Raw genomic sequence first — 27,488 nt, forward strand, 5'->3', positions numbered from 1 at the left:
CGAGAAAGGATAAAAAAATGCTCAAATCGATTTAAAAAAAGAGTTTTTTTGGATTTTCTATTTTATGTAGGTTCATCAGTTTTCGGTTTCCACTTATTGTTTTTCTTCGAACATAAATTTTACATTTACCAAAAAAAAATGGATAATATGTTTTGCATGTTACTGTATTTTTAAGATGTACAGTTGTTGTATTTAGAAGTACACTATCAAGACACATAAAACATACTTCGTAACTCAATTCAGAAAACTTTCAATGGACGATTATGATTTTTTTATATAATAAGTATTTTTTTCTGAAAATTTTCTGCTGGGATTTAAAGATCAACGCCATTGTTTTCAGGTCACGAAATCATTTGAGTCATATGCTAAGGAGTCTTGATCTCAACTGTCATCAAATAAACAAAGCGATAGTTTAATTCGGACGAAACCGGGTAGTAAATTACACACTGACCAGGTCTTAGAAAGGGGTAGGTAAAACATATGGAACACCATATAACTCCCGTCACACGATTCTCGCTCCATTCATACTTATGCATCGTCCATTGTCTTCAATTACGTCGAATATTTATTGACTTCATTCAAGCATTTAATTTACTTGATCTTACCATATTATCTCGAGGGAACCACAACTTCTCGTCGTATCAATATGTACAATACATGCCATGTATATGGGACAAGTGGAGCCCGCACAGATACTGTAAATTCAACGGGACACCTACCATGGATATCAAGGATCTACATAGATACATTGATCCCTGAGGATCATGAGTTGTGCAGGTAAAGTCCAGCTTGAAAAAGCAGCATGAGCTTTGTAGGAAGCTAGTCAATAAAATAATGTATTACTTTTCCCGAGTACTGTCAGTTGAGAAATGGCTGCTTGTATTTATTGAGCAAAATTGTATAGTTAAGTAAATGTGTGAGAACTTCTAATCTTAATGACACAAAAACATATATTATATGACTCATCCAGAGATGTGCTTTATTTCAAATAAATCCATTTCAAATGGAAATGCAAAATGCAAAATGGGTATTTTCCATTTTGCATTTTAAATGCTTTTCTAAAAACCATTTTGCATTTTGCAATTTAAATGCTTTTCTCAATGCATTTTCCATTTTAAATGCTTTTTTGCAACATTCTTCCTACTATCTCCACTCATCTTTTTTTCATAAGCCCCAAATATCAGTCGGTCCTCAACCTCGCTATGAGAGATAATTTCAATTTGTCAAGTTGCTCCCTGGTAGGAGCCCTGGCAATTGAGTGATACCATTACAAAAAATACTGATTCAAATACTGAACATGGGGCCATGACGCTGTAATATTAAATGTTAGATAGCAGTTTCTATGTTTTTATGTTGGCAACATTATAGTTCAAGCGATGACCGTAAAAATCCCATCCCATAGGCCACATGAACCAAATTAGTACTGGGCTTTAACCCCAAATAGGATTAGTTAAAAAACGCATTCATCCAGATTTCGGCCTGGGAGGAGTCCTGGAAAGCGACGACTTCCGGTGTCATTTTTGGGATGAAAATATCCGACGTGCCACATTACCAAAACTAACGGCAAAAGTTGATTGCAAATTTGTTATGAAAAAAAAATCGTTCGGCCAACTTTTGTGTGGGGAGAAGTACCTAACAAATGACATTGTAGGTATCCTCCAGATGCGGCAAAATATCTCATCGGCCACACGAATGAAATCGATGTCAGAATTTAGATAAAAATTCCCTGTTTACGAATATGTCGTTCGGCGAATGCGTTTTTTTAACTAATCTTATTTGGGGTTAAAGCCCAGTACTAATTTGGTTCATGTGGCCTATGGGATGGGATTTTTACGGTCATCGCTTGGACTATTAGTCCCGCGCAAATTTTTTGTGGTTTCATAATCTGTAGTCGTGGTGTTTTTGGATTTACCATCATGTAATATGTTTGTTCTACATTGATGTCCATTATTAAATCACAAAATTGTTTAAAAATTCTATAATTATTTTAATTGTTTGACCTGAGAAACTATTTTGCATTTTCAATGCATTTTGAAAATAGGTATTTTGCATTTTGCATTTGAAATGCTTTTCTAAAAACCATTTTGCATTTTGCATTTTCAAATGGAAAAGTTTTGACCCATTTCCATTTTGCATTTCAAATGGTTTTGTGTATCCATTTTGCACATCTCTGGACTCATCACATGATATATTACGTTTTTGTCTTGTATACCACATAAAAATAAAACAGCGTATGTAGCAAAACTGCACTGCGGGAATTAATATAAATCTGTCATAAAAATGAGATATTTTACACTTCAATTAAGCTGAGGATTTCGTCTATTTTAGAATGTTTGGAGGAAATGATCGTTATCCATTAAATTATTTTCTCAGAACACCGAAGCGACTTATTTTTGGGTTTGAAAAAAAACAGGTGACTCGAAAAATACTGAACTTAAGTATGAAGAAAAAATAAATACTGCTTTAAGGTAAAACATTTTGGGGCCTTCATAATTTGAAGTTTTGGGTGCTCTTGATTGACCCACAATTCTACTGGATTTTTTCCAGTCTATCGTTTTTTTGTGAGATTTCACTAGAGCTCTTATTTGTTTGTAGCAGAACACTTGTGGAGAACAAAACGTGGTCATCTGGTTGGGCAACTTTGTGAGGCGCATTTAGGATGCGGATGATTAGGGGGTTTGATGATGGAGGAAAAAGGGATAAGCTAGCGTGCCGTATGACCCATGAAAAAAACATCACAGAAATGACCCGTTCTCAAGCTGCCGACATCAACCAAGGATCATCCACTATTCTATCGTGGTATGGTAGTGTCTTCCTGAAGAGTCTTAAGGAAGACACTGCGGTTTTAGTTACCGCTGCAGTGTTCTTTACAAAGGACTATTGTTGCTAGTTGATAAGTTACGGGAGCATCTCCTATCCTTATCCGAAATTCCTCTTCCTCTCGCCTTTGCCTAATTATGAGTTTAAAGGCAAAACAAAATCTATATATCGGTTCCCAAATTTACCATTAAAGAAAATAACAATAATTATTTCTAGCCAACATAAATTATCTCATTAGCATTAACTGTACATAGTTATGGAATTCAATAGATGACTTAGTCTTTTTAGCCTGCCAGTATTTCGTATTGTGAAGGTTCCTTTGGAGTTTTTTTAATGATGCTGTTCTTGTCATGTTCCTCCCGTTGTGAAAATAATTCACAGCCAAGTGGATCAAAGAGAACTTCAATTGGATGGCACACAGGAATAATGGAACAAGTAAAAATATTTGTTGTTAGTTTTCATTTTCTTTAACAGTGTAGCTTTTATAACAGAATAAGTCAACAGTTGTCATAAATTAACAATATTTCAATAATAGGTACTTGAATTTAGAAGGACTCTCGCAAATTCCATTTATAAATGAATTACACTTTGCACGGTAGCAAAATAATTATTAGTAATTTAAGTGGAGAATTTTCGAGGTCGCATGGTGATGCATAGGAATTATTTCATAATATTTGATAAAGCAAGTAACGCTAAACTATATTTGACTGTAATTCATACTTTAATTTAAAGAGCAATTAGTTTTAGATTTAGCTCATTCATTTATTAATTAAAAAATGGCAACATTTTTATGGGAACCATAAACGAGAGATTTATGTATTCTGGTTGAAATTCTAATATGAGTCATTACGTATTCATTTTGATGTTGTCAATAACATAATCCACATTTAACATAAATAAAAGGAATATCAAGCACAATAAATATTTACCCCATGAAATTGCCTTTCAAATTCATATTATATTGTTAATTTTCTTTATGATATAATAATATTTATTGTAGAAAAATATACGTCAGAAATTTACAATTAGAATGAACACGGTTTGTAAACTTGAGAAATCATCGGATGCGAATTTAAACAAAAGGATTACACACTTCAAATGTAGAATTATTAAAGAAATAAAAATAATATTTTAGGTAGGTACTTACTTTATTGCTTGTCTGAATTCAAACAATCATCAGGTCCGATTTTGAAAATTTTAAAGCAAATTTTAATTCAGGATGTTTGATAATATGATATCCTATTGTACCGCTACTGAAATGTTCCATGAGGTACAAGTACACGCTTTCAGGGCACTTCTTCGCTACCTCATGTGAAACCTATGAGACAGACTATGCCGATCCAAGAATACCATCATTACTGCCCCTGGCTGCCAGGATGGAGTCCCCCTTGATAAATACATTAAATTAACTCCACACAGGAACCACAAAAAGACAAAAGAGTGTACATGTGTCTTGAAGAGATCCATGTTGTGGAAGGGAGGAAACAAAGAGGCCAGCAAATTATTGCAAAGTCGAGCTGTTGAACTCAAGAACGAATCAAAGAAGCGACCCGTTCATGAGCATCTTCCATTGTAACACAGGTAGAACAAGGACAGCATACCTACCTTACGCCTGTGCTCTAAAGATTGTCATCCGTTTGTCAAGATAGGGGAATTAAACGGACCAACCGTTTCTGCACAGATTCAAATGTTTTTAATAGGTATTTTGGGGTTCCAGACCAGAGGTGGCTGCCAAATTTAACAGCGAAGCGCACTTTCGATTTGTTCAGGGTTAGTGGTTGTGTACTATTAAATTATCTGCAAGGCCTGTATAATAAGCCCATATTCATCAAAAACATTTTTTTTCTTCTCTAAACAAATAATGATTAGTGTTTATTTTGCATTTTGTGCTAATTATTTTTTTCTATAATTTACTTGGTTTATTTCTTATATTAGATGTTGTAATTTCTTTTTATGAGTTATTATTGTCACCTATAGAATGTATTGAATTGCACTACCCCTGCGTAACTTTTAGAATAAATACGTATGATTAAACTGACGATTAGGATGGCTGAATACGAGTCTTGACTTTAATTAACACACTGTATTTTTTCGAGTTTCATGTGATGAAAAAGAGACAATGCACAATCGGTCACACTATTTTATGGTCCTTTCTTCTCGCTTTCTCATGCTGTCTTTTTCAGACATCAGTAGAACGATCAATTTCTCCATTAAGACAAAACAATATTCGGTAAATAAAGTCAGAATCTTAACGACGTAAGTGAAGAAGGCGTATATAAAATAGGTGGCACGCGGCCTTAGCGTTTTGGATGGACTTACGGTCGAATTTGCCATAGCAGGCCTAGATAATGGATTTTCCACGGGGTTTGCTTTAATTAATTCTGATAAGCATATTACTACAATCTGAGATGTTTTTAACTGAATCCCTCGGGAAGTTACAAACAAGTCTTCTAGAAAAACAAATCTGGTGCTAACCGCTAATTTTATATATTTTTTAAGGAAGATAAACATTCCCGGGTTACGATTAACTTGACAATATTTGAAAATCTCCTACTACTATAACAGTAAACGGAAAACATTGCTTGTGTTTGTGATGCAGGACTTAGCCAGTCGAGGATTTGAACACACTCCGCTTAGGTGGTACCCAAACCCGATATAAACTCAGCCACCGACCGGTCGTGCGCCTCGAGTAAACCCCCGTTTGAGTTTTTTGACCTTGTAATGTTAATATAGTTTTTTTACACATCAAAACCCAAGGATAACCAGAAATTATCAATGATAATTATTGACCACTGATCACTTGTGACCATATTGTTGGTAGATGCATGTGACATAATCACAAAAGTAAAAAAAAAATATATATTTATGTGACTTGAGCCGTTATGATTCAAGGACACTAATTTTAATTCTTTTTGAGACCACTTTTCTTTTTCCTGAAATTTTGATTATCTTCTTTAAAACATCTTACCACTAAAGAATCTGCCTTCTCGCTAATAATTATTATATAAATGTTATTTGGTTACACTTTCAGTGCTGGTGCTAGGTTCCTTTCATTTTTTTATTTATTTATTTATCGTTTCTTTACATTGTATCTTTTATTTAAGTTAGAATTTTTAACCTCACTAGGACAAGCCTGTGTTGAGGTTAATAATTTTACAAAATAATAAAACAAATAGCAAAAAGATTACACATTAAGATAAAAATATTGTTACATCGACGTTTCTACGAATTGGATACCTACATAGTACTTATCAACCTATTCATTACAGTATAATGTTTCAAACATGTAGGGTGACCATGATATACATTGATATTTAATTGCAAGAAAAATGTAACAAACTATTATTTTTAAACACAGAGAAGAAAGAAAGAGGGAAAAAAATAATTTACATTATAAAAAGAAAAGGATGAAAAAATAAACGTATTCAAAATATTATGCCACAATTTAAAAGGACAAAGATGAGAGAATATGTTGGAAATCCTCGGATGGTAGAAATAATTTAAGATTCTTTTTAAATGTACACAAGGAATTTGACCATTTAATGTGATCTGAAAGGCTATTAAATAGAAGTGGAGCCTGGTACAAATAATGTTTCTGCCCAAATGAGGATTTGAAGTGAACTGCCATAAAGTTCAGACTAGAGCCGATTCTTGTATTACGAATTTGTTGTGTTCTTTTCACAGAACTAATAGTGTTAAAAAATCTACCTAGCGTTTGTATGATACATTATTTTCAGCCTCAGATCTCATATCCCGGCGAGCGCAAGTAAATTTTATTTATTAATTTGCATTGAAACATTGCTTGAGATGGCTTTAGCCGTGTTTGGCGACCCTGGTATATCTCCTGTTCCTCATCTCCTTCCTCTCCCCACTAACTTTAACCTTACGAGATTTTTGTTATGAGAATACCGCACAAGAGTTCTAAACGTGTGGAGTCAGTGAGACTATAGCATCCATGATTAGTAAGTTTTTGTAAGGTTGAAGGTAGTGGAAAGGTGAAGGAGTAGGTAAGAGGAAGAGCGAAGAACATATCTGGATATTCAAATCTGGTCATTAAGTAGAGCTAAAGCCATTTTTTCAATTCTAAATGGTGGTATTTCACTAGGAGAATACTAAAATAATCTTTCACTCTGCAACGTGTCATAAGTATATGATAATCATTTTATATGAATTAATTAAATAACACAATTAAAATTAAATGTAATTTACATCTGAATGTAATTTGAACTCGCGGCCTAAAGCTGGGTCCAGACATGTTCTTTTTTCCGTGCCGTACCTCCGTTTCGTATCAGCGTCGCGATCCAAAAACTCTGGACGCATCATCTTTTGTCCGTACCGTACCTCCGTTTCGTATCCGCGTCGCGATCAAGAGCCCGTATCTCCGTAACGTCGCTGCGATCATCGCGTGTTCATTTCCTCCCACCATGTCGTCGACTGCGGAAGTGTTTGAGAATTTGACGATTGCTTGCGCGTCCTTCATTTTTATTCACAATAATATAACGAAAAAAAAACAAAAAAGGCGACGTTGGTGGGAGTTAGAATTGTTCAAAAACAGAGAAAGTTGTAAGACGCCGCGAACACGTCTAGACTGGCGCAGACCCGTACCGTATCGCCTTTGAACGGGTCGAAAAACCGACTCGCGATGGATCGGAGCGTACCTCTATCCGTATCGAGACGCCGTACCACCGTACCGTACCGAACGGGCGTCCAAACTAGTGTTTTTGATCGCGACGCTGATACGAAACGGAGGTACGGTACGGAGAAAAGAACATGTCTGGACCCAGCTTAAGGATTCGTATACCTCAGGAGTCCACGACCACGGAGGCCGTTTATATTTTTATAATTTATGATTACAATATTTAAGTTTCATATATAATCAAGTTCTCATGTTAAGTTTGCCGTCTTATATATCTTCGGTACTCTTTGGTATTTTCCAAAAATTCTCATTTTTAATCTCACTATGCCATAATTAATATGGAACATTTGTTGTAGGAGACGACCACATTCGGTCCCCAAACTAATGAAAACAACAAGCTTTATCCCCATACCCTTTTCCTTCCCAGATCATTTCCTAAAAATACCCTCCGCACAGCGTCCCCAAAGATTACATAGGCCTAAAGGGGATTTTATCCTCAGTACCTCCTGTGTGGAGCTAATGTAACAAAAATAAGAAACTCTTACTGTATTACTAATTAGATTCTAACACGCCCGTTAAACATGATGTGGTAAAGCCGGCCTTGAGCCTGGTTTTTGACCGTTTTAACCACGGTGATAAGTCAAATTTTTCACTGTTCAAACCTTATGCACGCGTAGTACCTATATACTACACGTTTATAAGGGCAAACATTTACGTAGCAGGTGTCAACACAACCTAAAAATTAAGAAAATTACGTTAAAAATATTATTTATACACGACATTAATGTTTTTCCATCACAGATAAAATGCATTAAAACATAACATTATTATTACCCGCCAACCACTGATTTTATCTACAATAATGTTTTAACTTTAAAATTCGAACAGGCAACGTTATCCATAGACAAGTTATAATCTGTTCCTGTTGGCAACACTGCACAGCGCTGACTATATTATTTTGACGTTCAATTTATGACTCGGTAGGTAGGTCGTGCTTGATCACTGATCAGTTCAACAAATGTGTTGCGGTTACGCCGGCCGGCTTGTTGAGATCTGACAGCAATTAATCTAGTGTTTCGTTAGTATACTTATTATTATGGTCGTGCATTACTAAGTTAGTTATAGAATACAAAAGTTTTTACTGTGTTTTGAGTTTGAAATTTGAAGAAATAACAACAACAATTTGCACAAGAAACTTTATTTATACACGTGTCAGATTCGCGTTCAAGGTTATTCGTGTTGTTCAGGACGAAAACAAATAACAAATAGTTAATTTTACTTGCTTTCAGTTCAAACTGGTGTATTTTTTTCAGGTTATATTTCAAAAGTTTGCAGTAATATTTTAAAGTGTTTTATTCATCGATTTACGAAGCGGGACAACTGAAAAACAAAATGCCTAAAGGTAGGTCATAAATTTATTTATTGTTTGTGTGAATTTTGATATTACAAATTATTTCAGGTTAGGTAATTTAAAAACTACATACTTTTATTATCCGATTTTATTGCTAGTGTAATTTTCTGCCGCTCTAAAACACATTTATTATAAAATATATTTTAATTTTTTTCTATATTAGATAAAATTGATTATATTTAAAATTCTATGCCTACCGCTAGGGTGTTATTTAACCATAATTAATTCTAACATGCTAGATATCAGGAGTATAATTAAAAAAAGAGAAAATTTAGGTTTTTCAATTTTTTAATCTCAAAAAAAACTAACAAAATAAAAAAATCTCAAAAATATATTTCAAACAAAAATAGGCATTTGTTACCTAGCCACACAATAAAGGTCATCACAGTTCATAAATTTGAAATCGCTCTCCTGTTTTTTTATGTTTTTTTTATGCATACCATGATAGAATTGTACTATGAAGAATATCAATATTTTTATAGCCGAGTGCTTAATCCAGACTAAATTAAATCTTGTTTTTTTTGTTCATTAAATTACCGCCCGCCACTGTTATTTTTTTGGGCGAGAATGAACCTGTTTTCGTTGTAGGTAGTAAAAGATATTTTTTAAATATTTCTCCTCTAAAATAAATATTTTGCAGTGTTTCTCAAATATACTAAATCTCCGTACCGTACCTACCGTAAAAAGGTTTTACGGTAGGTACGTTTTACGTAATAATGAACAAAATGCGGGTACACCGGAACGATCACGTAAAATTTGCAAAATGTATAACATAAATGTGTGATGTTCACCTTCCGACTAATGTATCAAATCTAGAGTTTTTGGCAAAATATATTTGCGTAAGACATGTCGCGGCTTCAGACACTCCAATGAGATTGATACACACATTGTTAATTTCACCCAAAATAAAATTAAATTGGACTCATTTCGAGCAGACACATCCATGACACAATTTTTCCGTCAGTTCATCGCTTGTTTTCAGAAAAAATACCACATAAGGTGCAAAAATCTCAGCAAAATTTAGCCTAATTTCATAACCTCGCATTCCATAACGGCAATTCTATTAGGTACCTGACCCACGCTTTCTGGCATGGATGTATAAAAATCTTCTTAACACGTTCTTTGAATCATGTCATAGTTCATTTACAGGAGTGCATTTTTCGTACCTTTGCCATAAGAGTATTATTAAAAAATATGCTGGTCGGATTTTGGTATTCTGCCAGCTTTGCTCACCGCACGCTGCATTTAGGATTTACGTGCTTGCAAAAATAGTGCTGAGGTGCCGAAAGAACCAAAACCGAGCATATTTTAAAGATTTGTTTGTCCGTGTCCATGTAAAATAGGATAGAATTTTCTTTAGCTTGCTAATTGAAAAACTTTAATTCTTTGCTAAAAAATATCATTAAAAATTAAACCGATTAGTTAATAGATAAAATCATCTTTTTTATCTTTATATTATTTAAAATATGATCGGTTTTTTGTGCATACATATGTAATTTTTTATTTAAATATGTACTACAGAACGACAATAGTCTACCTGTAAAATATATTACAGGTTAAAGTGTACTTTAACGCTTGTTCGGATTTACAATTAGGACTACTCGATTCATAATTCTTTTTAATTGTAACAATAATATCAGAACTAAGTCAACTGAATGGAATATAGTTAATGGAAATACCTCTTAAATAATAGTATTGGACTGCACTTCCAAAAACCGCTAATTTTTTTTACTCTGGGTAATTTATTTTTTGGACAGCTGTTTCATGAAATAATCTAAAATACGATATCATATCATTATGCATGACATCTTCTTACCTTTCTTTAGCGTTCATTTACGCGTGACTGATGATGTGCTAGGCTTGGTTTCGAAATAGATCGGCATGCCTGAGATAAGTCGGAATTCAAAAGTAGAACAGATTTTGAGAGAGGTCAATGTCAAATAATGTCAAGAGTTCTCAGGAAACCCTTTGGTGACGGGTCGCGCTCCTCTCTCATCTTCTCTTCCACTTTCACGATTTGCTTTGTGAGAAATCACACAAACACCCTTTTAGTTTTAATGAGTGAGGAGTGACGTAACCGAACTTTTTTTTTAAACAATGGGGTTTATAGTACCTATATAAAAATATATTGTTTTGATTCATTGCGACTGTGTACAATTCCAACATCGTACAAGTATCTAGTTATGTCGGAGTCGGTGTCGCCTCGACATTACCGATACCTTGCATTATACCAGGACGTGAGGAACCCGCGAGCACATTCGGTGCCACAAAAGAGTGTAAAAAATTACTTTCAGAATGCGAGAACGGTTTTCTATCACGGTGCTTCAAATATATTAAGACATTATTACGAAACCCAAAGAAAGGTATAACATACTTATAGGTACATACGTGTATGCAACTACGTTACTAGAAAGTAGTTAAGACAAAAATGTATAGGCGACTCAACATAGTTTTTAATTTCATATTATTTTACTAATAAGAAATTAAACGTGTGAAAATAAATTGTAAGTGTTACGCCAATTAAACTGGGGACCCGCTTACAGATAAAATTACAGTTGTAGATTCATCCGCAGACGCATTTATGAAGGAAAAATCTGCAAAAATCTTAGAACACCATTTAATTGTTCTGGTTGTAGTCTTAACTAAAGTTCGAAACTCGCACAAGGAGTAACACTTAACGTTAAAACCAGATCTGTGTTCAGAATGAACGTTAAGATTTGGGTTGGAGATTGTTCTGCTGTCGTATTTTGAAGAAAAATACTATCGTGTTCGAAGTGCACTTACATTCAAATTGCAGACTGTGTGTGCAAAATCAGAGGAAAAGATATTCATTAGCGGTGTATAGTTTTAATCGAAGCTGGGGACTCCCAAAGATTCAATCAATCAAAAGCAGTTTTGTTTTCCGAAATATGTATTAAAATTCCAGTTGTGGATTCATCCGCTATACTTTTTGAAAAAAACTGTTCGCATGTTTTGAGTGGAGATTGAAATGAAGTTTCGCACCATATGCTGCAAAATTATGAAGAAAACTATTTGCTTGTTCCGCATGTAACAATTATTTAGGCTCGTAGACTCTTACGCAAAAATACTAACGCACTTGAACGCAACTTATTTGCGGACTCATCTGTGGACGCAACTCAAGGGAAACTATTCTCGCGTTACGGATGCAGGTATAAATTTACAGTATTTTTAAATTTTTAGTTCTAACTCATTTGTGAATGTTAGATTTGGTCCTGCATTTTCCATTTTTATCAGATGTAAAATAAAAAGAAAATAAAATAAGTTTATAATAACATATCGAGCATTCCACAATCCCCGATGGGCGAAAAGTTTCCCCACCCCTGCATAAGACCCACAATAATTAAAATATACAGTATTTGAAGAATTAATAATTCGAAGATGCAAGTAAATAAATCACAAAAAATCTGCTACTCTGAAATAAAAACATTTATACCCATAGACATATGAATATTAGTAGACCTGCCCTAAGTGATTAAAAGCGTACTATCCCCACTCCCCATACCGGTTCCATTGGAGCCGGCTGGGCTCGCGTATGGCCTCAAGTGAAATTTGAAAACGTGACGTCATCATTCTTGTGCGAACTATGGTCGAGGCATCATCGGTTCATTTTACGAAATAACACGGCAAAATGTTGACTTGTGATATGAAAACTTGTAAAAATAGATGTGAAAAAGAGAATAAACCCAATTGTCGTATTACATTCCATAAGTAAGCATTATTTTACTTTATTTTAAGCTTATTCACACCGTATTATATGGATCAGTTTTAGAAACATATACTATCACATCACAATGTAGCGATTCTCAAGTGTGCTCATCGTTGTTTACTGGGGTAAGTAAATTATGAAACATTTGTAAAAGTGTCTTAACTAAATACTCTGAAACTAACTACGACTCTGCAAACAGAAGAAATTTACTTTGCCGAATTTGGACTTCGCAAATTAGTTCATAACGTGGCGAGTAATTTGCGCTCCCATGTAAAAATGTCTATTCATTCAAAAGCAGATTTTACTTTTAAGAACTAAATGGTGATATTATAATGCGAGATGCCTATTTACTGTCAGATTGATTTATTGACGAATCACAGTCAGCTTAACCCCCTTCGTTCTTCAACAGTTGATTTTACCCCTCGCCATTATCTTCTCGTCTATTAATTCCTATGTCTGTGTTTATACCTATTATTAATTTTTGAATATTATCATCCACTGAATCATTTCATTGCTTAATTATCAATTGTATTAGTTTATTTGACCTCTAATATTGACATCGGTGTAATAAATCAATCGAACTTGTCTACGGTTACTTGCCAAGTTCATCAAATCAGCTCCAACGCAATGTCGTTTTAAATAAAATGTTTGTCATTGACACAACCCATAACAGTCCAACAGATTATATTTATCTAAACATTATCTTCATTTCTTTACTGATTGACTAGGCAAATATTATGCTCGGTGTTATATTGATAGCGCATACAACGAGGTAACACGATAGTCTCACGTAGTTATGAGCAAGATTGTATATAAAAAAATAAACATAGAATGGAGAAGATGCATAGAAGTTCTTTGAACAGTTTTTTAGGGCTCCAGTTCTCTGCATATAACATTTTTCTTGTATAAGTCGTTTTTTAAAATATGTACATAAAATCACATTAAAAAATCGACTTGTAAAGAGCAAGGTTTTTTTTACTAAAACACATCTATTTTTATTTATTTATTTATTAACGCCCTTTTTCGGGGCTTTTACACGAGAATATCAAGAAATATACTTTATTTATTGTACATAACTTGGTCGCTTCATTAACAACATGTTATATTTGTTTAAACATATATGAAGATTTCCACTGACTTGGTACAATATTTTCCCTTCATTAGTATTCTGGGCAATGTGAAATACGTATGGTAGTTAGTCCCAGAATTTCTGCACTGAAATAAATCCTGACTTCTAGTATTACGTTGTGGAATCCGAAAGCTTATCAATTCTAGCAATATCGGACTATCAACTAAATCATTTAGAATTTTATATAGAAATACCAAGTTAGTGAAAATTCTTCTGTCTTCTGTTGTCGTGACAATTTGAGCATATTCATATAATTTAACAGAGTTTTGTAGTTCAACATAATAGCTGGAATACCCATAATGGACATATAAAAAAATATAGATATATAAAAATCACGTGTCATTGTGTTCGTACACGCTAATCTCCGAAACCGCCCAAACGATTTCAATTAAATTTTGTGAATGTGTGTGGTTGGTTTCAGCTTTAAACATATGTAGTATAGTTTTGGACCCAATATGTGGCAGGACAACGTCTGTCCGTGGCCACTAGTAAATATATATTTATTCTTTGTTGTCGACTACAATTCCTGGATAGGAGTGTTCAATCCTCAGTCAAACCATTTTTTTTTTTAAGTTTCGACATTTATGGTTTTTAAACATATTACATTTACCCAAAATTGCTTATAGACCTTTAATTTTCTTTCTTGACAAAGCTTACAGCAACACAAAGTTATTAGGTATGCATTTTAATTCTTCAGTTTTTCTTTCAGGAATCGCTTTACTCATGTGGCTGTGACTACAGTTTTGAGAGCCACTAAGACATAGCCCAGATTCCTTGCGAGATTGAGCTGACCTAGTTCACCGTCCATTGTCACGAAGGCACTGTTTTCTAAAAGCCACTATCTCCTGTTATGAATTCCTGTGCGGCTGGTTCTGATACAACACTTCTTACTAACCTTAATGTCTTTGCCTTTTATATGAATACCGTTTTAGTGTGATGTTAGGATGTCGTAATAATAGTCAACATACTGTAATTAACACATAGTATTATCTCGGATGCCAGGTGATGACGAAGATAGACTGATCATAAATACCTGCGTTTTTAACCCTCATGATTGTATGCTGTCTCTCTCGTGCAAGATGTCAGCCGGACGTTCATTATACTGATCAGTTTCTTTGTTTTAAAGTTTGTTAATATTAGGGTCAGAAGTAGTAGTAGAGGGTGTTTTGAATAGTAGAAAAAGTCGGGGAAACCAGAGGAAAAGTTAACGCATTTCTCTGCATTGAAATAAGGTACGAAGTCAAATTAGAGTCGATATGATGTCATTTTTTGTAGTTACAATATGGTATACAGTAGTGAATGGCAGAACGACCGAGGAAGACGTGACATGTTATCTTTGCACTGGAATAATATACGGAGTCGAATTAAGTCGATATGTTGTAGTTTTTAAACTGTAACAATGTGGATTTCATGATCCTGATGAGCGAATGGTAGAAATGGTCGGAGAGGCCCGAGGAAGATATGAATCAAATAATTATTTGTGGTGAAATGAGAGATGAGATTAAGAATAATGAATGTATGAGGAGTATGTGAATGGTAGAAGAAATCGAGGACGCCCGAAGAAGACATGGCACGATCAAGTGAAACAAATAACTGAAAAAGTAAATTTTTGCAAATGTTTAAAATAATATTATTTCCATCTTAAAAATGCACCCAGTTTTCAGTTACCTTAGAATTGACAACCTCAAAACTTTCAAACCTATAATAACAGTCGACTTATTCAACTCTATAATAAAAGTCAACTTATTCAAACCTATAATAACAGTCAACTTATTCAAATCTATAATAGCAGACAGCTTATTCAAACCTAAAAAACAGTCTTATTCAAATTTATAATAACAGTCAACTTATTTAAACCTTTAATAACAGTCAACTTATTCAAATATATAATAGCAGACAGCTTATTCAAACCTAAAAAAACAGTCTTATTCAAATCTATAATAACAGTCAGGTAGTATCTAATAAATATCGATGTTATATTAAGATTCTATGGCATATCGAAAACACTGTTCTATGAATATAAATAACTACAAGTAAGCTGCAAAACGCCAATAAAAATATATTATTTGGGCTATTGCAGCGTTCCACCGGGTTGCTGATATATTTTTTATACTGAAATTATGCAATGCACACAGTATACCATCACTCTGAAACAATTGTTATTTATAAATATACATATGTATTAAAAAAAAAAGAAATAAAGTAATTACATATAAAATCGTATTTACAGTGGGTTTCTACATGTTAAGATATTTGAATACTTTATGTTGTGTTAAGTGTACATTACATTATTGTAGTTATTTTTAAGTAATCAATAATAAGATAGGTAAGTTCATTGCAGTGAAAAAGTAAAAAATAATTATATTACGTGTTTTGTAGACGTGATATAAATGTAAATAGGTAAGTAATAAACTAGATATAAAATGAGTGATATAGGTTATTTTAAGAAAAATTCACATAGAAACGGTTTTTTTGATAAGTTTGTCTTTAAAATAATTTTTCACAGTGTTCAATGTTTGGATTTGTCGTTAATGCTTCTAGTTTATTTACATTGTTGTGTAATGATCGAGCGTTCCTTTTAAAGATGAGATTGCCCACCCAAGAATCTGCTTATCAACAACAGTTTCCTTCTGAGAATATTAGAAATAATGTTAATTGTTGATTGTCAAAACCAATTAAAAATGCGCGCAAGAGGCTCAATCGCAACAATTTTTTTTATGAACTTGGCACCTACGAGATAAAACTATTTGAAAATAACGTTTACTTATTGTGGTGAAAATACATAATGTGATTGTGCTGATTAAATATCATGCGGTTATGATGTAAAGTCTGCCAAAATGACACTATCTACTCGACCTTTTTATCTTGTAAATATTTTTGAAGTTTCTAATTAATTTTATTTTAAAAATACGATATGACAACACAGATAATGAACGTATTTAAATAATTTCCAGTTGATAGGTGAACATACTATCTTACAAATAGCATGTTCTTATTCTAGTGAGCGGAAAAACGGTCCAAAAATATACCTACTTACGAAATTGATATAAAAAATTTTGTCCTAATAAAACCATATGTTTTTTTTATCTTACTGTGAGATGTCATGAAAAAATATTATTTTTCGTCGATAATTTGTAAAAAAAAACATTTCGAAAACTGTCGTTATAAATTTATTCAATGTTCGTGTGATCAATTATAAACTACATAATAGATACAGGATGTGCCTACCTGAGTTTCAGTATTTAAAAAAAATAGGATATATTTTTTTTTTTTTTTTAACACCGGCAATATTTTAAATGCGTTTTATGATTAGGGTACTATGCTGTGTTGTCCTACCTCATACTTTATTCAATTTGCTTTGATAAATATCTTAAGTGGAATACACATTGCCCTTATCACGAATAAACTTAGAAAACATATTTATTTCTGCAAAAACATTAGAAACATACTAGACTCCAAATCTATGAAAATTGTTTATTACTCTCTTTTTCAATCTGTCATTGAGTATGGAATAATCGCATGAGGAGGTGCAACACTATCAGCTATAGATTCATTATCGAAGACACAAAAATTAGTTATGAAAGTTCCCTTAGAAACAAGTACTGCAGATATATTGTACAAATTCCATGTATTAGATATTAGACAAATTTACACAAAAACTATCTTAACTCATCTGTTTAAAACTAAAACACATACATTTTATGAAAATACCCAAAATATTGTAAACACGAGGCACAAAACCAAAGAACTCATACAAAAACCTAAAACAAACACAAAATTTGGTCAAAGAAATTTTAAATACATTGTGCCTAAAATATACAATAACCTACCTGAAAAACAAGAAAATCGAATAATATTAACAAATACAAAATACCTGATCAAACAATGGATCATCAAAAAAGGTCGTGCAATAATAAGTCACCTCACCCAAATATAATCCTCTATTTCACAATTGTTACCACTACCTACCAACCTGAAATTTTTTGTCAAATATTTTTGCTTTATTGAAAAATGTACTTTATTTTAATATTATAAAATATTTGTTAAGTAGTCTGTCTCGGCACAGGATTTCCTAATGAGACAGGCAAAGCCAAAAAAATATATGTAAACCTTTTTATATAGATGCACATAATAAATAAAAAAATAATGTTTCGGACAGCTTTACAGTGTCTATCATCAGGGCAGATATCTGATGTAGACAATATTACACATCTGCCCCCGATGATAGTCTCTGTAACGCTGCCTGAAACTCTGGTAAAATAAAAAATTGCAGAACGGCATAATACACGGCAAAATAAACATTATAATATTTTTGGCCGGGAATATTTAAAATGTCCAAATTTAAATTTAAAAAAAAATAATATAGAAGACGCAAAAAAATTCTCATTTAACTGCGGTTCATGTTTTACGTGTACGTTAAAAGATGTAATATATTTTTGAATTCTTAGGACGGGTTGTTTCGGAGAATCTGAACAATTCATCAAATTTCAACGTTAATTTACGAGTTCTGTGAAAGATATTTTCAGTTCTGTCAAGCAACTAGCCTATAATGATATAATATCAGAACTTGAATAGGACTTTCACAGAACTCGCAAATTAACGTTGAAATTTGATGAATTGTTCAAATTCTCCGAAACAACCCGTCCTTAGAGTAATTTATTTAATGTTCAAATATTTTTTGATGTTGGTATATTTTTTACACAGTGGGAATTTATACCCGCTAAGCTATTACTTGCGTAGAGATTAGTTACTACAAGTAGTTTAATAACATGAGCATAGTTTTAAAATATATATACCTACACTAATATAGTTGATAAATACAACAACACTACTTGGCTTCATTCATAGGATTACCTCCGACTTTAACCATTATCCGTCTAGCCGTCCTTAAGCCTGGTTTAAGAAAACAAAAAAAAAAAAACAAAGGGCTTAAAAAAACAGACGCCATGGTAATTACTCAAGTTTTCACAGTTCCGATCTTACGAGCCGCGTAATATTTACACCACGTTTTTTGGTAAGGCTGATAAGTACACTAAAAACTCTTTATCGTTCGTTGGTTCTTCCTCGTCTTGAAAATACTCGTTATTGGTTTTATCATTTGGTCTGCACGGACTTGTGCAAGGAATTGCTAAGGGTTCGGTCTTTCTTCTTTAGATTTTCATTATTTTTTATATTATCTCCACACATGAGGTGATCTATGTCATATTTGGGGTTGCAATGTGGAGGGTCTTTTTAGGAAAAGAAGGATAGGAAGTTCTGGGAAGGAAAACTGTATGAGGGTGGCTAGGAATCTGAGTTCAGTGTGCTTAAGAGTAACGGGCGTATGAATCCATCCCTCCCACTGCGGTGCACGGTAATGTTCTGAGAGAGTCCTAATGGAGATGTCAAAAGTTCTTTCTTAACCAGTATCTCCCGATCCTTCACTCCTGCTAAGACACCAAACGAATCGAACAACTTGAGGTGACCTATGGCAATCCAATAAATGATTCCCAGGGCGGCGGTACCCATGCCCGCCTCCCAAATTGATAAGATCAACATAGAAAATACTGTTGTAATTTACAAATTCAAAATTTTCGACTCCTTAACGACTCACTTTCTTTGTTACCTACAAGTAGACTCTTAATATAATTTATTAATTAAATATTTAAATGGACAAGTGACTGAGATGGCATCGCATTCGAGTCCCACCCAGATATCGTGAGTTCCATCCCTCGGCTTGCTAAGTCCTTCGTCACGACACATGCAACGTTTTCCGCTTATATATATCTTCCAATTTATTATGGATACCATCGTTCTTTGTCAAAAATGACGATACTAATTATTACCAACTCAAATCAAAGCATAGAATTTTTTCATGTAAGTCTAAATTATTTTTGACTGTCTTTGCGCAAATATTTATATGTGTTATAAGAATTAATTCATGGACTTCATCGAAACCTATTTCAGGTTATGAAAAAACATTATGATTTTTACTCATATTTTTGTCATCGTTCTTCATGCATATGTGCTCGCATTTCACAGTCATCTCTTTTATTTTTCCATTCGTGTGATGTTATATTGTTATCGGACAATTTGCCTGTAAAAATAATAAATATATAATCTGTGCCCATGCTTTTGTAGTTAAAATTGCTCGATATCGCATTTTTATAATTGGTATGAATTTGAACGGTTATGCTTACAGTCCATTTATTTTCGTTTATTGAAAATAAATTATACATTTATTTCGTTCCAATTGAAAATACATGTTGTAAAAAATAATATGTAGTTTATTTTTTATTACCTGTATTTTCTATTGGAACGAAATAGAAAATACAATTAATAAAAAAAAACAAACTATTTAGATATTAATTAATGAGAAGCCGGCAATAAGTTTAACAATAATTCAATATTTCACTTTTTTGTATAGGTATTTATAGGGCACTATACCATATGTTGGCGTCATGTATCTTTTATCAGGAGATTTTTCAATGTGGATGAGTGTTTCAGGCTAATAATTATTGCTTATAAAAATAATTGTTACCCTTTGTGCTATGCATAAAAAATCTTGTCTTAAACATTAGTTTACCAAAAAAATAATCACAAATGTTTTCATTTGTTTTGGAAAATGATTTCTTCCCCATGAATACACTTAATACATAGAATATAATAAGATGTTCGATTCCATACTAACATATCGTCGAAACATTAGGTAGTAGGCCGGGCTCGGTAGTTTTAGCCGTGGGACGACGGGCTAAATTAGATGGGCTAAAGGAGCGTTGTAGGTCAGTTGTAGGTAAAGAAGTGGAACCTATTTTTCGCTTCACCTCTCATCTAAATATAATACATGTAATATAATACAGTACAGTTACAAGAATGTGCCCCAGTCACATTTTAACATTTTTCGTAATTTTCTCGACCAATAAGACAAATAAGCATTTCAAAGGCGGAAAAAGCTCCCAGCCACATTAACTTCTAATCTCTTGCAATATCAAGAACTCCGACAAATGTTATTTTTATTTTTAAAAGTTCTTCGCGAGGCTCCTCAGATTACATTGAAAGTAAGTGTCGCCAGTTGAACTTCCGAGCGTTTAGATACAGCCTTTAAATTGGTATTTCATGGCCGTGATAAAAGTTGCGAGACACCATCTAGCGGAATATTAAAACAACTTAATGTCCAAAACGGTTTTGCGATGTAAATTAAAAGCAACGTTACATGGGCGTAGGACTTTAAAAGGATACTTTTATTTGATTTATCGTGTTTCTAATTAATTATTATTATAACCACAATTTGTCTACTTTAACGGCCTTTATAAATCCGACAGAAATTGTTTCTTGTGATAAATGTTAAGGCGATGCCATACGTAGTAATGCAAAATAATGTGTTTTTGGTTTGAAAATTTGGTCGCCTAGAAATGTTTCAGATGCTTTAATTAAATACTGCGAGTAGAATACATCTTGGCCTTTGAAATAATCGAGTATTTTTTAGATAAGTCTTTTTATAAGCCCAGAAAAAAATAATGTAAAGGCCTATGAAAACTGCTTTAAAGTTCAAAATCTCCTACTTACGAACCCATTTTTGGTTATGGTTTTATTGTATAATGTAGCAAATTAAGTTATTTATAAAGTGATGGAAATAAAATTGAATATTTATGCCTGAACATCCACAAAATAAAATAAAAGGCACTTTTTGCCCATGTTTTTTTCTTGCATAAATCAAAACAGACCGATGGTGTTAAGCTTATCGCCATCTACGTAAAGGTTGTTATTGATAGCGGCTCAATTTATAATATTACACGACGTAGTGCATCGCCTTAATCACCTTATTTAACCATTTTCAAGTTAGGTTAGGTCGCATGTGAGTACAAAATTAAAACAAGGGAAATACTAACATCTCCTAACTTGGATGTGTTTTGAGGATGGAAGAAATAGCACTTGACCGCCTCTGTGGTTACCACAGACATAGGAATTAATAGACGAGAAGATAATGGCGAGGGGTAAAATCAACTGTTGAAGAACGAAGGGGGTTAAGCTGACTGTGATTCGTCAATAAATCAATCTGACAGTAAATAGGCATCTCGCATTATAATATCACCATTTAGTTCTTAAAAGTAAAATCTGCTTTTGAATGAATAGACATTTTTACATGGGAGCGTAAATTACTCGCCACGTTATGAACAAATTTGCGAAGTCCAAACTCGGCAAAAAAATTCGGTTCCATTTCCAGAGTCGAATATTTCGTTTAAGTATTTAGTTAAGACACTTTTATAAATGTTCATAATTTACTTCCCAGCAACCAACCAGCTTTGTGTTTCGCGTCCAGACGTTTCTCGATGTGATAGTAACAAATGATTCATATTATACGATGTGAATATGGTTAAAATAAAGTAAAATAATGCTTATATATGGAATGTAATACGACAATTGGGTTTATTCTCTTTTTCACATCTATTTTTACAAGTTTTCATAGTACAAGTCAACATTTTGCCGTGTTATTTCGTAAAATGAGCCGATGATGCCTCGACCATAGTTCGCACAAGAATGATGACGTCACGTTTTCAAATTTCACTTGAGGCCATGCGCGAGCACAGCCGGCTCCAATGGAACCGGTATGGGGAGTGGGGATAATACGCTTTTAATCACTTAGGGCAGGTCTACTAATATTCATATGTCTATGGTGGTTACGAATATGAATCCTCTGGTCGCGGGTTCAAATTCCGGCATGTGCAAGAACAATTTATTTATGTTATTTTGAAAGATATTCATTTAAAATAATTTATATTATATTTGGAGCAGGTTCAAGAGTTGTAGATACTTACAGTACCGCCCTGGTGAGATATTGCCATTCAAAATCGAAACTTTGCTTGAAATTGCTGTACCCGTGTATGGTGACCAGATCTATATAGCCAGTTACTTCCCCACCTTCTTCTTCTTCACCTCCTTCGTCTCCTCACAACCTTCAGTCTCATAGCGTACCTTCCCCAATTGGGGATGCCGTAGTCTCACTGGCTCCAGATGATCGGATCTTATAACAGAACACGGCTAGACCATTTCAAAGATATTTTTGATTATAAAGGGAGGTCTTTTAGCAGGGAGACAAATAAAGAACGTTCCTCTACCATCGTGGTCCCTCGCATTTGTAAAAATCGGAACTAGCGGTAATATATGCTAGCTCTGAATAAATGTATTTTAATCGATATCTAAAACTGAAAATAGAACAATGGGGAAGATATTTCCAGAAATTACCCGATTGAATACCATCGTTCAAATTCGCGATTCGCCTTAATAATAATAATAATATTTGTATGATTTGTATAGCGCCAGTTTTGTGCAAAATCACCTCAAGGGCGCTGTTTTCAACATTCGTCCAGTATCTATTTAAATACAAACGGCACAACATGTGCAATTAACATAAATATTAAGTTTAAAAGTATAAGTGTAAATTTAAAAAAAGCACCTAAATTTTTTTATTCATAATACCATAAATACATGATATTTAATTTAATAATAATACCGTGACAATAATAGTTCCAAATAAGTAACAATATAAATGTCACACTAATCAAATCACAAACAAAGCAGACAAAATGCCCGAATTAATAACAAGACGTAAAAATGACTTCACAAACATTATCAAATCAAAAATCTATACGTATGAAGCCATTTAGAGTTTGCGTCGATTATGTGGTCTCCATTTATGCATTACATATTACATATATATATAAACCAAACTGAATCGATTCAGAAAAAATACCATTCTTACTAATCGTACAATCGATTTCATAATTTATTATGTTGACGCAAATGTACTTTTCAAAGTTGGTTCATTGAGTAAGAAAATGTAGATTAAATATCATTATTATTATTATTATTTATTGGAAAATTTGTATAGCGCCGCTTTTGTGAGATATCACCTCAGGGGCGCTTTACAGTTGATACAGGTATTACAAAAATAAAGGTAAATTAAGTTAAGCAAAATGAAGTATAGGAACAGGTGACATGAAGCCAGAAGATGGAGACTCTGCCGCAAGAATCCTAGGTAGTGAAGAAATTGGACCAGCTGCTACAGCGAGAGTCCCCCGCGTCCTTCAACAGTGCTAGCACAAGGTTCGTCATCCGTCCAGGTATGTTTCTGCTGCTAATAAAGCGCTGACACACTATCCTCTCACAGATACCAAACTTTGGCAGTACCGCTGTGACGTTCGACGAAGATAGAAGATGGAGACTCTGCAGCAAGAATCTTAGGTGGTGAAGAAACTGGACCAGCTGCTGCAGCGAGAGAGTACACCGCGTCCACCAACAGCCTCCAGGTATGTGTCTGCTGCTAATAAAGGGCTGACACCTCACATAGATAATAGACCCTGGCAGCACTGCTGTGACGTTCGGCAAGTCCATCATTCATCTCCAATCTCCATCTGTGATAAACATACGCGTTTATTCAGGGTAAAACCGGCATAGATAACAGACGTATAAAGCTATTGTTTTTAGTTCAGTAAAAATATTGATACACAAATATTTGTTCCCTGATTGGAGACATTTATATTTTAAATTGCCAATGTCCACGCACAAAACAAACATATCCGTTATGGTTATTTAAAATTGACTGACTAAAATCGTCACGTTGTCTCCATTATGTATATGGTACACCCAAAAATGGCCGAAAATAACAAGAATTTACCTATTGATTCCATTTAATAAGTCCACAGTGTGTTTTTACGACCGGACCCAAAAAAATATCTTCTTTAAATTATCATTTTATTATTCTTGTTCCGAAATTCGGACAATTTCGTATCCTTTTCACGATTCACGCCATTTTCGTTTGTCGAATTTAAATAATTAATTGAACAATATTCCGACATTAAAAAGCAAACCTGAACCTGTTAAATATTCAACGGGTGCGAAGCGATGAAAAATGAATCTTGACACAGCCCTCGATAGCAGGAATCAAATCTGGAATATTCGCGTCACGTTCCAAGTGTTTTTCATCCAACGGCGAAAAATTAGATCAAGCCTAGAATGCCACAATTGAATGGAAATTTAGATGAGAGTATCTTGCTTTTATTGTATATGATACGGGGATGATCTTATTATGAATTCAGGCCGTGATCTCTGAAAATATTACAACCCTTTGCAGTATCGAATAGCAATGAATCTACAAACAAGAATTTCATTGAATCATATTTCATACAATATTCTTCTTCGTAATTTGCTGCCATTCAGCATTCGAAAGAACCGCCTTGCCGTCGTTTTCCTTATAGGGTGACATGTAATTTCTGCAAAATACATACAGTGTTTTTCATATTCAGTGTCTTTCATATACAGTGTCTTTCATATACAGTATCTCAAACATTCTAGAAAAAAAGTAATGATCTATTTTCTTTTTTATTTAATTTATAGAAATCTCGATGGTTCTTTGCACGTAGCTTTACAAATACTCATTACTTATCCGCTTTATGTACCTTCCCGCCCATTATCAAAGGCGCCAATCAATGGTTAGCTAAGGTTAGGTGGTACCACTAAACATGACCGTTGTCTCTTTTCTAAACCATTACAGATACGATAAAAAGTGAAACCGGCTAGAAAACAAATAAATCGTGTATCGCTACGGATAAGAGAAATCGGGGAAATGACCATTGTACTGGACACCTACGCCAGTGACATCGACTGTAAATGCCGGTTCCCTCTCGGGGGTACCTTATGTAAGGATTTTCAAAGAAACACAACTTGCGAATGTCGTCGGACAACTGACTGATTGTGGCAGTTGTTTGCATATTTATTGAGCTTGAATTGAACACGTGTTAATGTACATCAAATATTCTTATCTCTAAACAGGATACATGAGAGCATTAAGGAACCAAGAAAAATAACCAAATTTTAATTACTACGGTTAAATCCCATTTGACACATGATACGTGTCCGGTGATAAGCTTCAAAAGGGATTCGGCATCGTTAATTGCATGATAACAGTAAATATTCATTTCCATAATTATTTTAATAATTATGTCCATCCGCCTGCTGTCCGGTACACCCCCAACGTGAAAAAGTATTTTTCACCAAATAGTTTCCTCGGACAGCAAGGTATCTTCTTAAGGTGTGAAGAACAATGGTTTTCACAGCAGTTGTGTTGGTATCTTCCAAGTGTAGATATTCGTTGAAGTTTCTGACGTTGAGAGGTACTGCTATGTTGTCTTCAATTTCAATTAAAAATCCGTATCTTTTGACGGCATGAAGTGATCGTTAAAGTAATCAGCTTTCATATTTCAGCAGAATGAATGAACGAATCGCCTGTTAAGTAAAGGGCGGCCTTCGGTTATGTGACCCACATGTCAAGTGTTTACATGTGAGGTATTTGTTTATAATACACAATTCTTTCGTTTGAAGTTCAAGTTCGTCAGTGTTATTGTTATTACTGAGTCAGTGTTATTGTTATTAAAACTCATATGACTCTTCTTATTGGGTTTATCTGAACCTTATCTGGTTCCTTATTATTTATTCCAATCTTTATTTCAACTACGCCTTGTGTAGTTTTATTCCTCGGCTCAGAGGATAAAGTTAGAAGCTTGTACAGCAACAACCTTTTTCTTAAACGATTTAAACTCTCGTGCCATTTTGATTACGTCAGCGGTAGATTTGGAGGGGAAGTACAGGAAAACACTAGGACTATAAGTATTTGCAGTAGCATCGGAAAATTCACTTTTTCCATCTGGCGTGCCAATGAACTTCGATTTCGTCATATTATATGTGCACGGTTCTTCCAGGTGATTCTCCCCCGGCAGAAATAACCTTTTCTGGTATTCTGTTTTCATTTCCACCTGGAGAAATATTTCTTTCATGTTTGCAGCAACGGCAATTCTTTGTCCCGTATCTAGGAACCGAGTTGATTCTTTCCATTTGAGCGCCGTGATGGGCGCAACATAAACATTATCTTCATTGTTTTCTCGTGTAACAAAGCTGTCACCATTATCTCGTTCGATTAATATTTTTAGTGGATACACTTCTTGTGCCGCTAGTGTTCCGATTTCACATGGATTCATTTGCTGATAAGTATCACTCGGCAGGTTTATAAATTTCACAATTTTCAAAGATGTCACAATTTTCACAGATTTCACTATTTTTACAAATCTTGAATCGTCCTCGTAAATGGTGTTTCCGGGGCACCATACGCCTCCAGATGATAGTGCAGCATAATTAATTTCACTTTCCATCAGCGCCATATTATGTGCCTGGTTGTCGACCCCTTTCCTTGCGAGTCGTTTCTTTTCGCCAACATTACTTAGCGAAAATGTTTCGTAATATTCTTCATTTTTATGAAGCAGCCGCACAGGGGTTAACGGTAGCTGTGGCTTTTCTATCACAGCCCTGGAATCCTCTGACGGATCCTGAGGCGAGAACAGTATCTCCGGTATATCCTCAGGCAGTAGTGTGAGGGTGGACTTCCAGCCACCCTGGCGAGTTGCACCCTGTGCATTTTCATTTTCTTCATTTTTATGAAGCATCTGCTCAGAAGATGACGGTAACTGTGGAATGTCCATCACAGCCGTGGATCCATCTGGCGTAATCTGCTGAGGTGAGAACAAAGTCTGCAGGTTATCCTCAGCCAATATTGTGAGGATGGACTTCCAGCCACCCTGGAAATCTGCAAACAGTGCATCCAAATACCGTGCAGTCTCCTCTTCTTGTAGACGCTGTGGGCGCCCATCTTCTTGTTGACGTTGTAAGCGCCAACCCTCTTCTATTTGGCGTTGTAAGCGCCAATTCTCCTCCTGTAGTACTCTTACTTCTTCTAATT

At 34.2% G+C, this 27,488-nt stretch overlaps 1 protein-coding gene across 4 annotated transcripts in view; it reads left to right on the forward strand.

Moving 5' to 3' along the window:
* The first annotated feature begins 8,435 nt into the window (after positions 1-8,435).
* Positions 8,436-27,488, forward strand: part of LOC149422517 (methanethiol oxidase) — a 475,124-nt gene continuing 456,071 nt past the window's right edge. The window contains exons 1-2 of one of the 4 annotated variants that reach the window (XM_089633333.1): positions 8,436-8,534; positions 8,770-8,858. In XM_089633333.1, coding sequence (XP_089489459.1) covers positions 8,849-8,858 — 10 coding nt within the window. In that variant the 5' untranslated portion in view covers positions 8,436-8,534; positions 8,770-8,848. The other 3 variants (XM_089633332.1, XM_089633335.1, XM_089633334.1) reach the window with 3 other exon arrangements.

The sequence above is a fragment of the Hesperophylax consimilis genome, chromosome 7 (genome assembly GCF_061612785.1).
Source record: "Hesperophylax consimilis isolate HC1 chromosome 7, BYU_Hcon_1.0, whole genome shotgun sequence".
Taxonomy (NCBI): Eukaryota; Metazoa; Arthropoda; class Insecta; order Trichoptera; family Limnephilidae; genus Hesperophylax; species Hesperophylax consimilis.